At 34.5% G+C, this 17,017-nt stretch overlaps 2 protein-coding genes across 30 annotated transcripts; both read right to left on the reverse strand.

The window, feature by feature from the left end:
• Window positions 1-4,745: 4,745 nt before the first annotated feature.
• LOC110766678 (uncharacterized) lies at window positions 4,746-8,052 on the reverse strand. Its single transcript, XM_021970045.2, has 7 exons — window positions 7,754-8,052; window positions 7,584-7,664; window positions 7,451-7,501; window positions 7,281-7,366; window positions 6,266-6,310; window positions 5,882-5,970; window positions 4,746-5,425 (listed from the first exon to the last, which is right to left on the reverse strand). The coding sequence occupies exons 1-7, from the start codon at window positions 7,965-7,967 to the stop codon at window positions 5,017-5,019; spliced, it is 975 nt and encodes a 324-aa protein (XP_021825737.1). The 5' UTR covers window positions 7,968-8,052; the 3' UTR covers window positions 4,746-5,016.
• A 3,833-nt stretch (window positions 8,053-11,885) lies between these two features.
• Window positions 11,886-16,484, reverse strand: LOC110766685 (uncharacterized). 29 transcript variants are annotated; one of them, XR_015835805.1, is made up of 6 exons: window positions 13,736-16,484; window positions 13,419-13,466; window positions 13,110-13,160; window positions 12,887-12,931; window positions 12,545-12,639; window positions 11,886-12,336 (listed from the first exon to the last, which is right to left on the reverse strand). XR_015835805.1 is itself a non-coding variant. In XM_088253065.1 (6 exons), the coding sequence occupies exons 3-6, from the start codon at window positions 13,095-13,097 to the stop codon at window positions 12,207-12,209; spliced, it is 276 nt and encodes a 91-aa protein (XP_088109191.1). In that variant the 5' UTR covers window positions 13,098-13,160; window positions 13,419-13,466; window positions 13,736-16,482; the 3' UTR covers window positions 11,886-12,206. The 29 variants fall into 29 exon arrangements, 6 of the variants coding, with proteins under 6 accessions (XP_088109191.1, XP_088109190.1, XP_021825748.2 ...); XR_002528200.2 differs by having other exon boundaries at window positions 13,134-13,160; window positions 13,736-16,483; XR_015835799.1 differs by having other exon boundaries at window positions 12,887-13,010; window positions 13,134-13,160; window positions 13,736-16,483.
• Between the last annotated feature and the right edge of the window lie 533 nt (window positions 16,485-17,017).

Consider the following 17,017-nt stretch of genomic DNA (forward strand, 5'->3'; position numbering starts at 1 on the left):
AAACAGGACCTTGAAAGACATGATAAGAAGTATGATGAGCTGTACAAACCTGCCAATCTTTCTTTGGAGAGAAGCTTTAAAAACAGCCAATTATATTTTGAATAGAATTCCAACCAAAAGCATAAATAGAATTCCCTATGAAGTGTGGAATGGAAGGAAGCCTAGCATTAAACATCTGCGAGTATGGGGTTGTAAAGCAGAAGCAAAACCTTACAATCCTGCAGAAAAGAAGTTGGATCCGAAAACCATAAGTGGTTATTTTGTTGGCTATCTTGAGAGAACAAAGGGATACAGATTTTATTGCCCCAAACACACTACCAGATTCATAGAAACCTGAAGAGCAGTTTTAATAGAAACTGACCAAGAAAGAGATGAGAAAGAAAGTTTCAGTTTTGAAGAAATAACCTTGAACCATGACATATCACATAATTCAAATGAAGATACTGTTAGGCTACCTCAATTCAATTCAAGCAATACTCAGCTGGAACACACTGAGGAGACCAATGCAAATGAGTCTGAAACTGCAGAAAACCAAGATGTGGCTCAAGCACAAGAAGTAGAAGATCCAAAACCAAACATGGAATTGAGAGGATCACAAAGGCAAAGAAAACCTGCCTTAGGAGATGATTATTTTGTGTATTTACAGGGAGCATAACATGATGTGAATACCACAGAAAATCCTGCAACCTTCAAACAGGCCATGACAAGTGAAAAGAAAGACAATTGGTTTGCAGTAATGAAATCAGAACTGAACTCAATGGAGAAAAATGGAGTTTGGAAGCTTGTGACTTTACCCCAAGGTTGCAAACCAATTGGCTGTAAGTGGGTATATAAAACGAAATTGGAATCAAAAGGGCAGATAGACAGGTATAAGGCAAGATTGGTTGCAAAGGGATTCACACAGAAAGAAGGAATAGATTTTAATGAGACTTTCTCACCAGTCTCAACCAAAGATTCATTGAGGGTTATCATGGCCCTTGTAGCACACTTTAACCTCCATTTGCACCAGATGGATGTCAAAACATCCTTCCTAAATGGAGATTTGGAAGAAGACATATACATGGTACAACCTGAAGGTTTTGTTCAAGAAGGGGGAAAAGGTTTGGTCTGCAAGCTATGCAAATCAATCTATGGATTACAGTAATCCTCTAGACAGTGGTATCTAAAGTTCAACAAGGTAGTGAAAGATTTTGGTTTTGTTGAGAATGTTTTAGATGAATGCATATACATGAAGATGAGTGGGAGACATTTCATTATACTAGTTCTGTATGTGGATGACATTTTACTAGCCTGCACAAACCTTACCATGCTACATGACTGCAAAAGTTTCCTATCTAGGAACTTTGAAATGACTGATCTAGCTGAGGCATCATACGTTTTAGGCATAGATATAAGCAGAGATCGAAAGAATGGGGTAGTTGGACTATCACAAAAATCCTACATAGAAAAGGTGCTCAAGAGATTCAATATGCTGAACTGTAGATGAAGTGATATTCCTATCTCAAAAGGGGATAAACTAAGCACTGAACAAGCACCTAAGACTGAGCAAGAAAAGCTGGAAATGGTTGATAAACCATATGCTTCACTAGTTGGAATCTTAATGTATGCGCAGGTTTGTACCAGACCTGACTTGGCCTTTGCAGTCAGTGTGCTAGGAAGATTTCAGTCTAATCCTGGACAAGCTCACTAGATTGCAAGGAAAAGAGTGTTGAGATACTTGCAAAGGACAAAAGATTACAAGCTAATATTTAAAATAAGTGATACACTGGAATTACAAGGATATGCAGATGCTGATTTTGCAGGATGTCAAGACTCCTTGAAATCTACATCAGGTTTTGTATTTATGTTTGGAGGAGGTGCAGTGTCATGGAGAAGTGTAAAACAACCTCTGACAGCAGGTTCAACTATGTTTGCTGAGTTTCTAGCTTGTTATGCAGCTACCACTTTTAACATATGGTTAAGAAATTTCATTATCAGCTTGAATGTGGTTGAATCAATACACAGACCGATTCAAATATGGAATGACAACAACACAGCAATTTTGTTTGCAAAAGGAAACAAAAGAACAAAGGGTTCAAGACTGTTGGATGTCAAGTTCATAATAGTGAAGGAGAAAATTGCTCAAGGCTATACTAATATAAGTTATATTAGTACAGACAGAATGATTGCAGACCCTCTCACAAAAGGAGTTCCGAATGCAGTGTTTCACAGGCATGTTATGAGCATGGGATTAAGGAATGATTTGAATGCTTAAATTAGTGGGAGCCTTGTTAAGTTTTGAGTAGTTTTCTGTTATAGTATTAATTCACAATTGGTTATGGTTTTCGATGGATGTTGATCTTATTTTGAGATTTAGAAATAAAGTTTTTCTCATTAAACAGTTACATGTTTAGTTATTATATGGTTATAAGTACCTGAATGAATTAAGCAGAAGAGCTAGCTAAAGATATCTGCAATGATATTCATTTATGACAATGACATCATTTTAACAAAGTGATGAGACCTTAGTAGTCGAATTAAGGGACAATGAATGAACATGTTCATAAAGCTTTACAGTACAACATGTTCATCTCTGTTTGATCTTGATGGAAGCTTATGTGGTTTTAAAGAATGATTAATGTGATTATAAAGGCTCTGGAGTATTAAGATATCCAGTGAAGTCTTGATGGTTCTTTCTCATTCTTTAAAATTGACAATTGCTTGATGGAATCAGCTTGAGTTATATTTCACAAGGCCTTAAGTGATCAACACAAAAACTTTGGGATTATTTGATCAAGTCGGAGAATGTAAGACGATTTATTGTCTCAGTCCACAAAAGATGATCTTCTAATCCTAAGAGGACTCGAGTTTTTGATTGATCAAGAAATAGAACTCAACCTTGTGAGATAATACTTGTACAGAGCTAATTAAAGTTAAACACAAGTATTAAAAGGATTCCTAATATAACATGGATTGAAACAAATCTATTCTAATGCAAAATGGACACTCGAATGCTTCTTGATAGGCAAGGCTTTCGAAGTGATGCATCTATAAATAGAAGTCTCTTCCCTTGCAGGAAACACACTCTCAATTCAGATCTCACCCAATCTAAGAGAAAGAGAAACTAAAGTGTTGCATAGGTGAAGAAGACTCTCTATATAATTATCAAGACTCTCTATACAATTATCGATACTCTCTACAATTACCATGGTTGAACAAGGTTAGTATTATTGCATAAAAGCTTAGTACAGACTTACACAAATTACATTTAGAAGGCAACCTTATCCCTCAGCACAAACAATCCGAATTTGGTTGTGGTATATGGAACGGCATAGCATGCCAAACTACTGATTCCAAGACGATGATTCAAATTTTAAAAAAATTCAATCATTTCAATTTCTGTCAAAATTTCCTCAAATCCATTAAGTTCTGACCACGTGCCCCTCACATAGCAGGTTGTGTTTTACTAATAGATGGGCTCAAATGAACTGGAATATCCCTCCGTGTCAGGGGCACTGTTCGTACCACTTTGCAAAACCCAAGGGAAGGTATCGTATAGTAGTGTAGCTCGGAAGTCCGAATGTCGTATCCACTGAGAGCAGTGTAAAGAAAATAACAGAGATGAAAAAGAACAAGTGTGATTGAGAGGTAGATTTATGCAAGATTTGATTTAGAGAAAATTTAATTGATTAAAACACTAAGGCATTAGGGTTCCACTTTTAACATAAACATGCAACTCTTAATAATTTGATCCACAAAATATTTTCCAATGTAGTTGTTCAAAATAATTAAAGCTCTTTTTAATTTCCTTTAGAAGTATTCTAAGCATAACTTGTACCATTGGCAACAAACTATCAAAAAATAATCTTCATCAAATTCTATTAATCTTTAGTAATTCTCTTCTCTTTTAAAAGCATGAAAGTTTTTACTACACAATGGGAAAAACATGATTGAACCCATGAAATAGATTATCAAACATTCATCAATTAATTAAAAAGAAAACTACAAATTCACATTAAAGCTTAAGTTTGGATCAAACTAATAAAAATTACACACTTATATTAAAAGCTTTCTCCCTAGCCTTAGCTAGAGAGTTAGTTCCCCATAATAAAATAAAACTAAAAACAGAAATTAAAACTTAGAAAGATGGAGGGAAGAGAGAAAGCTCAAGAGTTGTGGAGCTTGGTGTGTTTGAAGGCTTGTAGAGCTTCCTATTTATAGCCTTAAATCTCAACAACAACAATCACTAGGGAAATATTAAAATCTGAAATTCTTATCCCTTTCAATGCAAAACCGTAGCCCATCTCTTCATTGTTTCTTCTTTTGGCATGAGTGTGGCACTTCATGCATTCTTTTCTTCTTGGTTGCTCCATCCATTGCTTCTTTTCTTTTCTTTTATGCCTTGGTGTGGCACTTCAACACTTTATTATGCACTTCCATACTTTCCTTCTTCTCTTTGTCGGGTGGTACATCATTATGCATGCATTTTATATTTCTTCTTTCCTACTTGCCCATCAACTCCCAATGGTCTTTACCCTTAAGATAAAATAATGGTAAGCTTTTTATAATAAAATCATCATCATTTACGTAATGGGTATGTAGGCAAATAAGTGCAAACACACATAATTAACTCAAATTGTAAGGAAAAATAATTACTAACAAATATAATTTAGGAATAAAAAAAATGTGATAATTATGTACTCATCAGGCACAATCAAAAGTTAAGAACATTTGGAGGAATTTTACAAAATTTGAAACACCCCGAATTGAAACTATAGAGATAAAATTGACAAAATTAAAACTACAAAAACCAAGGCGGTAAATATGCGACAATTATCCAAATAACAGTCAAACCTACTGCAATTATCCAAGTAATTGTACAACATAAGGTAATCGATCCAAATTTTAAACCACCGCACAAGTCCAAACCATAATGTCAACAACAGCATAATATAATTCATAATTGACGTGCCTTGGCCCTCTCAGCATCTGATTCCCGGTTTGTTTCACTCCCGGGTTCGACCGCACCCATCCAACTTATTCCTCAGCCATTTCATGCATAAGCCAAGCAACCTTGAAGTAAAGACCTTGCACTTTTGAAAACATCACTCTCTTCCTAGGTTGATATTTAAATAGCCCTCTTGCAAACCACCACAAAATACTATTGGCATGTCCCCCAGGTAAAGATTCGACAGCCTGCATCACTAAATCAAGTGAAGGTGCAGTACTACTCTCAACTGCCTCAACAAGGCCACCACTCTCTTGTGCCAAGGTCGCAGTACCTCTCAGTTGTGACAATGTTGCGGCACCTCTCCATTGTGATAATGCCCTCACACTTCCTTTGTCATTCTCATTTTTCTTCGGTTGTATGACAAGTTGTTCAGCTCTCCTTTCCCCCATTCCAGATGAACCCGTAGGATGAGTGGCTTCGACCGGGATGGCATTCCTTCAATTTTACGTACACATCAATAATAGGGTCTAGTAACTGTGATATAGAATTCATCCATATATCACAAGATAGAAATAAAAGATTGAATAACATACAGAGTGATCACATTCGGAGAAAACTTAAGGGAGTTTCACTAAAATACCCAAAATGGAGGCTGAAATTATAAAAATACCCAACACCCAAAACACTTTATAAACATACCCAAAACCCATCATTACATACACTCAAAATCCATTTATAAACATACCCAAAACCCATCATTACACACATACCCAAAACCCATTTTGGGTATGTTTCTATGTTTAAATAGTGCTTGGGTATTTTTATAAATACATGTCTAGGATTGAGTATTTGACTAAATATCTAAAAACTTAACTTGAACTGTCAAAGAATACCAATAGGCACCAATATATGCAAAAGCACGAAATGTAACGTAAAGAAGAAATGAATTACCTGTAGAGCTCAGCAAAAATATCTTGCAACTTGTCAGATCCATGACAGTCACCTACCTTTTCCCCATTTAGATAGAAATCGAATGCTGGCTGCAGAAAAAATGCACACAACAGCAAAGTAAATTTCTATTTTCAGATGAAAGCAAGGCTGAAATTATTTACTCAGCTTAATCAAACTGCTTAGACCCTTTCCTGCCAGCTAAGTATAGTCTGTTTAGCTATGTATTATAAACTATCAATTAGCGTATGGTAAGAAATTCAACAGAAATTTTTAAATTGTATTCTAAAAGCAAAGGTTAAATACATGAGTAATTAGATGAATCAGCAAAGTACGAGCATTTACATTAACTTTTTTAAATAAGATAAAAAGAATAGAATCATTTACCATCTCGTCAGGTTTCGTATACTTCCACATTTTCTCCATGTTGGTCTACAGATGGGCAAACAATGTGAGGACTACTAATTTAGATGCATAACAAGATAGAATACAATAAATCTTCTATACGCAGCTGCATGACGAACGATAATTATAATGTGGGCAAAATTAACACACGAGGAAGCAGTAAACACATAGATAATGAAAATAAATTTGATTTATGAGGTAAACCATTTATGTTTTACCCAGTTCACATATCGCTCAGGTAAGCATTCAAGCAGAGATATACCATATGTGCCTATAAAACAAACGAAGACTATTGAATGCAAACGGAAACATTGGCCCCAAGGGGATTTATTTTAAGCTCAATTATAAAGTATTAAGGAGATTTCATAAAGAAAGGAAAAACATTATGCAACGGTATGCAATATATATTTATTGGGTCATGGGTTGCATGGTCGCACTAAGCATTGGGATGCCATCACAACTGGTCTAGGAAACTCCAGGAAGAAAAATGGTATCATGGACTGTTAATTCATATTCAGCCAAAAAAAATTTCTCTTAGCATTGGAAAAGTAAAGACAATTTGCTTCCCTAGAATCCATACCAAAAGGACATATATGCATCCAGTCAAGATGCAAGGCGTAAGCACAAAAGGATACAGTTTGTATTTGGAAAGTAAAATGTAAAAAGTTTAGCAGTTTAGATTCTCAATAGTGGGGCGATATTTTCTTTTGTTTTGTGGTGGACTCCTTGGAGTGATGTCTTTAGCATGTTTCTTGCATCGAAGAAAGTACTAAAGAAGGAACTTTACATTCAACCAAACTAAGAAGTGAAGGAAAAATAAATACTAACTAGTGTCACCAAAAAACCATGCATTAAAAAACAGAAATTTATTAATCTTAACATCCATATGTTGTTCTCACCTTAATCTTAAGATGGGATTCAAACAATTCACAATAAGACTAAACAGTTCCAAATTGATTCAAGTTTAGAGAATGCCAGATTACAATGCCATACATACCACAGGTATACCGATAACCTTATATATGGTTACATGTGGGAATTCCTCCCTCAGCCTATGAAGCTTAAAAGTTGAAAAAGTCCACACTGCACATGATGAGTACACCAAAAATAAGTTTCAAAAGTACAAGGAATGACTTGATTGATAAAAGCGAATTCATTAGAACTTACAAGGGGTGCGGTCAGGAGCAACCCAGTAGAAAACCGCTGGCCAAAGACCATCTATAAAAACAAAAAAATTAGAATTATACACTACATAAAGTTACATGTGAAAAAATAATAGAATTTTAAAAAAAATAATTACCTTTAACTTGTTTAATTGCCCTGTCATAGTCATCCTTGTTCGAAATGATCACCATGTTTGCGGGCCTTGAAAATACAAGACCTGTAAAAACAGGTGAGTCAGTGGCATTGGCATTGGCAACAACAAAATCATAAGCAGAACCAGAAAGTGGAAGAGAAAGAGGGGGATACCTTTACCGGAGCGTTCCTTAAAATGAAGGTTTGGGGAGGACAAAGGTAATTTGCAAGAGGGAGGTAAAGATGGTGTTGTACTAGGGATTGAAGTTAGGGTTAGGGTTTGGATGGAACTAGGAAGAAGCTTACGACGATGATGAAGAAGACCTGCACAGGGGTTGCTCCAATTGCCAAACAACTGTCGTATCAAAATCCCTGAATTCCTCGCCATTTTTGTCTCACTCGATCCCCTTTTACTTCTTCCCTTCTGTTTTCTGGTTCTCCGTCACTCTCTCTGTGTGCAACTCATTTACAAGAAAGCAAACAACACGTGGCCTTAAATAAATTACAAAAGTGCCATCACAATTCTTAAAACAAGACCAAACCAAAAATCCATAAAGAAACACAACAAAACTTAAAACAAGCCCAACCCACATTTAATAAATAAACTAGCCCCACGCGAGTTTTTTTTGTTTTAAAATTTTTTATTTATTTTAGAATTAAGAAAATATAAAATTAGTAATTATGTTCAATAAAAATAGGACCTATTATCTGATTCTTTTAATAAAAATATATAAATTGACTATATTATCCTCATTTAATTAATAATTTTAATTTTTAACGTTTGCATTAACCACAGGTAATTTCTGGTATTTTGAATGTTTCATCATTCTCTACCTTTTGCTTTATACATATATATAGAAAAATATATAAAATAAAATAAAATAAGAGATGTGATTTTCTCACTCATCTTTTCTCCACTTACAGTCACTTTTGTTTTTAATACTTTTTACATTGTTCTTTTTTTGTTCTTTCTCTTTCCTATTCTACCCATACCCTACATTAAGATTTTGAAAACTGAAATTAAGAAAAGTTAACAAAAAATAAAACAAAAAACAAAAATAAATTTGGAAAATGGATAGAAATGTGAGTATTTGTACGCCAAATTCTTAGTTTTTTTTACTAAGTATGTGGGCTCGTTTGGTACACCGTATTAGACTATGGATATGAATAAATAGTCTATATCACTTGTTTGGTGTCAACTTGCATTATTTAATTACCTGACTATTTTAAACGATTTGAGCTTTTAATATCTCTTTACCTGCCTAACTATTTAACTTGGGGGTTTTGCATCAATGATGTGGTGGGCCGACGATGAAGACAAAGAAGGGCGCAGATAAAGGGAAAGAGAGAATTGGGAGAGAGGTTTCTTGTTTTAGTATTAGGTAGCCGTTGGATGTATCTAATGGCTAAAATGATTTGTCAATGATTTGGCAAAAACAATTGTCATATGAATCTTACCAAAAAATTTCGTGTCATTTGAATTTGAATTTCCATTTAAATTATTAAATAATTCAACAATAAAAAAGTCTAATCCAATTTTATCCAACGGAACACCAAACACAGTATAACTTAGTCAGACTATTTATCCAAAACAATACCAAACACCTTATAATATTATGGATAAACAGTCAATACTCTCCGAAACAGATTAATACTATCCAACATAAATTAGTCATTACAGTCCGACGTACCAAATAAGCCCTGTGAGTACTATTTATCTTTCTTGTAGTTAATAGATAATAAATTTTTTGGGCTAACATATAAATACGGTAGAAGAACCAAAAAATGCTACTAACTAAACTGTCATTAAGAGCTTAGATATGCAGAGAGCAAGGTATGCATAATAGTTTCATATTTTTATTCTTTTATAATATTAGTAAGTGATTGTACATGTTTATTAAGGAGAATTGTAAAGTAATGGTAGAATAGGAAAAAGAAAGAACAAAATTGATTAAAAAATATTAAAAAGCAAAATGAAATGTAAGTCGAGAAAAAGAGAGAAGGAAAATTAACCCCCTAAAATAAAATAAAAAACCCAAACAAATGCATCGCCCCAAACCCAACAGAAATAACTCAAAAAACACACCTCACAAAAACCAAGGCATCGTCCATCTTCCACAATCCATCTCCACGATCTCTGATCATCTTTTTTCTCCTTGAATTTTATAGTAGTTTTTCGATTTTATTTGTTGAACTTAACACTAGTTTCAAGGGCATTAACAGTAGATTTCAAGTACATTAGGACTCCTTTTCAATGGCATTAATAGTGTATTTCAAGTGCATTAGCTGTACATTTCAAGGGTATTAGCGTACACTTCACGGGCATTAGCAGTACATTTCGAGGGCATTAGCAGTGTTTTTTCAAGTGTATTTAGATGGCTTACTTAAAACACTTCAAGGCCATTAGCACACTTCAAGTGCATTAACACTGCTTTCAATACACACATTATCAATATTGTGAGCCTCATCAAACACCACAGTAGACTCTTATAATTCCTTAGAAATAATCACAGCCACTTTAGGATCAAGCATATAATGATAACTGTAAACCACCACATTGGAGAACTGCACCATATGCCTTGCCAGGAAGTAGGGACACCACCCTCTCTGCTTCCCATAAGCCCTCAAATCCTTTTTGACATGGAACCAAAAAAAAAAAAAAGTACTCTTATTTATGGTGATGACTAAAGTCTACCTAGTCTTATTCTCATGCTATATAGTCTGATTCTCATGCTATATTTTTCTGAAATTGAAAAGGTATTAATCTATTCGATTTAATCAATAGTGGACGATCTTCGGACAAAGTAAAAGCTAATTAATCAATTACTCGGCTGTGTTTGCAGCGTCTGTTTTTATAAGCTGATGTGATTGCAAGGGCGGAGCCAATTAAGGCATAGGAGGGTCATATGACCCTTCTGACCCAATGGTAACACTTACAGTTTAGGCTTTTGTTTGCTCAATATTTTCAACTTGACCTTGAGAAAAGAATGCATGAAGCACAAGGGCGGAACCACACTAAGGGCTACAGTGGCCTGTAGCCTAGTCAGTGACGGTGTACAGATTACCTTATTTCCACTTTCAACATTTAAGTAAATGTCTTCGTCATTTTACTTTTATTTATTTTTATATTACTCCATTTACTTAAGTTTACAATGTAAATAAGGAAGTACCCCCCATTTGGATTCAAATAAAAATACTAGAAAATCAAATTCCCACCAAATCAAAATATGAAAAATCGGTTTTAGTGTAAAATACGATTTAGGCTAAAAATGATGGCTCATTAAGTCAATATATATTTCATACTAAAATCTCATAAAATCAAGTTTTCTTATTTGATGTGTGAGGAATAAAAGCCGCCAAAAATTATCTTCAGAAAATGATTATTCCGGAAACCCATTTTTCATACTTAGTCAATATTTTTACATAAAACAATTTGACATTCTACCATGTAAGTGGGTAGGAGAGCAACTGGTTTGACCTTCTACCACGTAAGTGTTTTTATTCATGTTCAGTTTAATTAGCAACATCTTCCAATATTGTCTTAAAACCCATTAAATATTTTTGGAACAACAACCATCAAAGTTTTCTTATATAATTGAACTTATTCTAAAATATTTATGTAGAAAAACAATGGATACTTAAGATTTTAGGTTGTTAATCTATTATCTCATAGTTTTATTCTCATGGCACATCCTTGTATGCATTTTTCTTCTCCTCTAAATCATCCTAGTCCGAGTCTAGTGGTGGTATGGCTTTTCCATTTATCTTGGCTAATAATGTTGGCCCTCCTTGAGCGAATTCCTGGCAACGCCACTGTGTGATTGTATTTTGTTATTTCAGTTGCTGACTTCTATTTGTGTTCCGGTGCCTTTTCTGGCGTTGCAATGAAAATCTCACTTGATTATAAAAATAAAAAATAAAAAAAAGAATGAAAAATTTAATGAACAGCGGTAGATGAGCTTGACTGGGTTACGAGGACAATACCGTAATTTTAAAATTCTATCTGAGCGGGTTAGTTTTGGGTTAGTTTCTCAAAATTTGATGTAAAAAGTCATAACCGGATTGTAAAATATGTATAATAGGATAGTTTGTCAATTTTTGGGTTTTTTTGGGTGTGTTTATAAGAATAAAATGGTTTGAGTTATGTAGCTGAGAGTTTGAGTATGAAATTGTAAATGTCTTACAAAATGAGTATGAAATTAAAACTGACCTCATACTCTAGGGGTTTTGTAGTTTGTCATAAAATCTATACTTACCATTTAGATACTTCTGCTAAGAAGAGTTTCCCAAAACTGTTCAAACAATAGGAACACAAAAACAGCCAAACATATCATAATTATACCACAGCAGTCAACATACTACAATTACCTAAATGACAGTCAAGCATAAGGTAATTATCCAAAATCCAAATCCAGCACCGCACAAGTCTAAACTAAACCATATATAAATTAATGCCACGCAACTTAACATACAAGTGCTTCTAACTCATTTCTCAGCCATTTCATGCTTAAACCATTCGACCTTGGATTCACGATCTTCCAATTTGGAAAATCTCTCTGTTCTCTTGACATAAAAGCATCCCTTTTGCAAAAGCCCACATCTCAAAACGGCATGTTGCTACATCCATCTATCCCTGATGATTCGACAACACTCCAGGAAATGATGTTTCAGGAAACCTACTTGGAAGTACCTGAACAATTCCTCCATCATTCTCATCTTTCTTACCTTGTCCTCTCCTTTTCTTCATCCCAGACGGACTTTACATACGTTGAGTCATATATGAGAAAATTCAACAATAGGGTCAGTTTAGTAACTTACTATATCATTCATCCATATATCAGATAGAATTAAAAACACATAGAAAGATCACATTTAGAGAAACCTTGACTTCAACAATCAAGAATATATGACTCCACTCACAAACACAAAATCAAGAAAAAGTAGAATAACCGGGAGAAGAATTACTTGTAGACATTTTCAAGTCTTTTTTTCAAGTGTCTGGCTGAAGCACCGGCAAGCTCATCTACCCTTTCCCCCTTTAGATAGCAATGGAACGTTGGCTGCAGCAAAACACACACATCAGCAGAGTAATCTTCCATTTAACATGAATTCAGGGCTAAAATATATTCCCTCAGCTTGAACAAACCACTTAGCCCATTTTCCAGGATAAGAATAGCTTGTTTATACTTTTCTAAATTATTAATTAGAATATGATAATAAGAAATACAAGCCAAATTTAGAAATTACATCACTGAACTAAGTGCAGACATTTACATTCAAACAAAATAGAAGCATCGAATCATTTACCGTCTTGTGAGATTCCAACTTGTCCAATGAGGATTCAGGGGCTTTCTATAGATAGAATAAACAACATCAGATCTACTAATCAGAGGCATAACAAAAAATAATACTGTGATTCATCCATGAGCAACTGCAAGGCAGATCATAATTAGAATAAGGAAAACAAATTACTGCATGAGCAAGCGATAAATGCATAGCTAATGAAAAATACATTCATTTTATCGCGTACACGATTAAGTTATCTTTCACCCACCATGCCTTGTTGCACATTTCATTTCACCTGTTCAGTATTCGAAAAACACAATTTTGATTACTTCACAGTATCATGTACTGTCAAATATGAAAAGTGAAGTGTAGGCAACATCTTCCCTGGAATCCCAACAATATTTCTATTGCTATTACAAAAATTTAGGCAACATCTTCCCTGGAATCCCAACCAATTTAAGATGAAAAGTGAAGTGTAATGATGTATTGATCTTATCTGTTTGACTAAAGTAACCTTCTGATAAAAATAAAATACAAGGATCGGATCATTTACCCTTTTGTAAGAAATTCCAAATATATCCAATGGGCATTTAGGGTCATTCTGTAGATACAATAAACAACGTTAGGTCTACTAATTTAGAGGTACAACAAAATATAATAACATGATTCTTCTATAGGCAGCTGCATGTCGGATCTTAATTAGAGTATGAAAACAAAAAAATTAATGCACGACATGGGCAAGCGAATAATGCATAGCAATGAAAAAGACATTTGTGTTATCATGTACCCAATTAAGTTATCTTTCAGCCAGAACAAACATGATGTAGGACAATGAGGGAAGATAGGAAGAAATGAGAGATCCGGACTCACTCTAAGCCTTGGCATCCCACCAAAGGTTTCAAGTTGAGAAATTAGACATCACACCGGAGGTGCCATGGAATCACTCCAAGACAACCTGTGCCTAACACATAAGCAGAAATTCACAAGAATTTTTTTTTTTTCTCACTAACTCTGATTTTATGCTTACAAGTAGCCCCTATTATAGGGTAATTGCTACATGAATCTGGAAAGATCCCTATTAACACACTCGGGAATTTAAAGACATAATTATTACACCTAAATTAATACACTAATCATGTGACATAGGAAAGAAACTAGAAAGACTCCCATTTACTAAACTTGAACTTTGCTCCTGCATCATTTTCCCTGGTTGCAGAAAACTCGACCTCAGTTTGACATGTTGAAGTAGAATGATCTTAAGTTGGTTGCCAAGTTGACCATCTGCGCCTGGTACACAGGATCTCCCACCACGTAAGAACTCCAGCCTTTGGCATCACACCAAAGGTTTCAAGTTGAGAAATTAGATCAATTTCAGCCTCACACCGAAGGTACCTTGGAATCACTCCAAGACAACCTGTGCCTCACACAAGCAGAAATTCGCAAGAATTTTTCTTTTCCTTTCACTAACTCTGATTTTATGCTTACAAAATAGCCCCTTTTTATAGGTTAATTGGTACATGAATCTGGAAAGATCCACATTAACACACTTGGTAATTCTAAAGACATTTACTACAGCTAATACATTAATCATGTGACATAGGGAGACTCAAAGACAGTAAACCTTAGAAAATTGCATTTATTACATAGGAAAGAAACTAGAAAGAATTCCATTCATTAAACTTGAACTTTGCTCCTACATCATTCTCTCTCGAGTTTTGACATTGAGGTAGTTGATGCAGAATGCGTAGGACTTAAATTGATTAGTTTCCTAGTTTATTTGTTAGTTTCCTAGATTCTCTAGTTTTCCAGTTTCCCAGTTTAGGATTTCTGTTTTAGCAAGGGATTTTTATCCTATTATCTCTAGGTTTTAGTTTGCTATAAATACCCCCATGTAGTTCTTTAAAATTCAGATTTGGATGTTGAATAAACCCTCTCTTAAAACTCCCTACTTTCTGTCCTTACTTCTTGGTTCTTTAGTATTCTTCTCGGTTCTCTGATTTCTGTCCTTTCTTTCATCTATTCAATCTATCTTTTCTTCTCCTCCACCTCTATATTCTTCTCGGTTTTACTGTTTCAAGTGTTTAATCATACCCCTAGGGGCTGTGCTACATCAGTAGCAGAGTGATCTTAAGTTGGTTGCCAAGTTGACCATCTGCCCTCCCACCATGTAAGAACATGGTGGAGGATGCTCTGATACCAAACTGATGTAGAACAGTAAGGGAAGATAGGATTTGTGGGTCTATATTTGTATTCTTGTCTATAGTGATGTATTCATACTATCAATTTGATTAGAGCAACTTCCTCTATATCCAATCAATCAAAGAAATATATATATTTTTTCTCAAAGACAATGAAATAGTTCACAAAACCAAGCATCCCACAAGAAAAACAAAACAAGATGTAATTGTCAACAAAATCATTAAATCCATATTACAGGTTCCAAGCCACAACTTATCCCTCAGCCCAAACAATCTGAGTTTGGTTGTGGTAATTTTAAAGGAAAGAACAATGTTTTATATCAAACAGTATACCATGCTGCACATGAAGTACATGCCTAGGAGTAAGAAAATTACCAAACCACTGTTTCCAATAAACCATAAACCAATTCAAAATTTAAAAAATTACAGAAATTTATTAAACTTCAGACCCATAACTGGATTACGTGACTGAGAACACTTGCGTTTGTTTTGACCTAATCTTAAAGATGGGATTCATAAAATTCACAATAAAACTACATGCACACCGACTAAATTTTAAAAAAATAATAATAATCCAAGTTGAAGGAAGACCATAATAAAATTACACACCTTATCCATGTAAACCTTATACATTGTTATATGTCGGAATTGCTCACACAACTCATCAAAGATTGGAGTCATTTGCAATGAATTGCTCTCATAAAAAAGAGAGCAATTCATTGCAAATGACTTGATTGATGAAAGTAAATTTACGCTAAAAAAATGAAAGTAAATTCATTGATTAGAAGTCAGAACTTACTAGCCGGGCACCCGGGTGCAGTGTATTACCAAGGAATTAAAAAAAAAAAAAAAAATTCATCAAAAAAAAATAAAAAAAATTAAATTAAATTAAATTAAAAATCCACAACAAAACTTAATTCCCTATTTTGAATGTGTAAAATTAAGAGAGGATGAGGTGGGTGGAGAAATTGGCATACTTTTAACTTTTTCAAGTGCCTCATAATGCATGCTGAGACTCTCAATGACGAATAGGTTTGAGGGACCTGAAAGTAAATTTTTTGAATCTGAATCTGAATCTGACTCTGAGAGTGAGGATAGGCATCGTTGCTGTTGCAGAAATTGAAGGTTTGGGGTGTGAATGCAATAATGGGAGAAGGGTTTGGAAGCGGAACGAATATCGATTGTCTGTGGTGAAGATGGTGTGGTATTTCGTATTGAAGTTAGGTTTTGGATGGATTTTTGGTGAAGATGATGAAGAAGACCTGCTGCACACAGGTTGTTGCGAATGCCAAGCAACTGCCGCATCAAAACCCCCAAATTCCTCGCCATTTTAGTCTCTCTCACTTCGCTTCTCTTCTTTCCGGTCCCCTCTACCGCTTGGCTTGTTTTCGGTTGTTTTATGTTTGGTTACACCTTACTCACTATTTTTTCAATTTTTACGATTACACACTTTTAAATTTGTTACAATGTGGTTCTACTGTTTCCTCCGTATAGGTGAATATATTGAAAATTACATAGAATTCTAAAATGACGGAATTTAGATTTCCATTATTTCAATTTCCGACAATTGAAGATTTCCGTGTTTAGATTTATGTATGTTGAATTTGTAAATGACATAATTTTGGAAATGGCACTATAGGAATTGTGAAATGACACATATTTTAAGTTTGAGGAGTTGTGAGTTTAGATTTTTCTGAGAGCTGAGAGGATTTTTTTTGAGTTTGAGGAGTTTTGAGTTTAGATTTTTCCCTTGTTTCCTTTTATAGACTTCCATTATGATACTCATTTCTAATTTTTCCCATGCCTCCGTGATTTCCGTTCCGTAATTTGTGGGGCCGTCCCATAAGAATAATAATAATTTTTAAAATGAGTAAAGTGCGAAAAACCCCCCTGGATTATTTCGAATGTCGAAATGTCCACCCTGAATTATTTTTTCTGCCAATTTAGCCCTTAT

Source organism: Prunus avium, chromosome 5, assembly GCF_965620075.1.
Source record: "Prunus avium chromosome 5, drPruAviu1.hap1.1, whole genome shotgun sequence".
Lineage (NCBI taxonomy): Eukaryota > Viridiplantae > Streptophyta > Magnoliopsida > Rosales > Rosaceae > Prunus > Prunus avium.

Coding starts and splice junctions, on each gene's coding strand:
- LOC110766685 (XM_021970055.2), bottom strand. CDS start 16,064: ATGAGGCACTTGAAAAAGTTAAAA. Junction 12,932..13,418: donor TTGGAATTTCTTACAAAAGG/GTAAATGATCCG, acceptor TTCTATCTATAG/AAAGCCCCTGAATCCTCATT. Junction 12,640..12,886: donor AGTTGGAATCTCACAAGACG/GTAAATGATTCG, acceptor GTTTTGCTGCAG/CCAACGTTCCATTGCTATCT.
- LOC110766678 (XM_021970045.2), bottom strand. CDS start 7,967: ATGGCGAGGAATTCAGGGATTTTGATACGACAGTTGTTTGGCAATTGG. Junction 7,367..7,450: donor TGCTCCTGACCGCACCCCTT/GTAAGTTCTAAT, acceptor CATCATGTGCAG/TGTGGACTTTTTCAACTTTT. Junction 5,971..6,265: donor ATACGAAACCTGACGAGATG/GTAAATGATTCT, acceptor TTTTTTCTGCAG/CCAGCATTCGATTTCTATCT.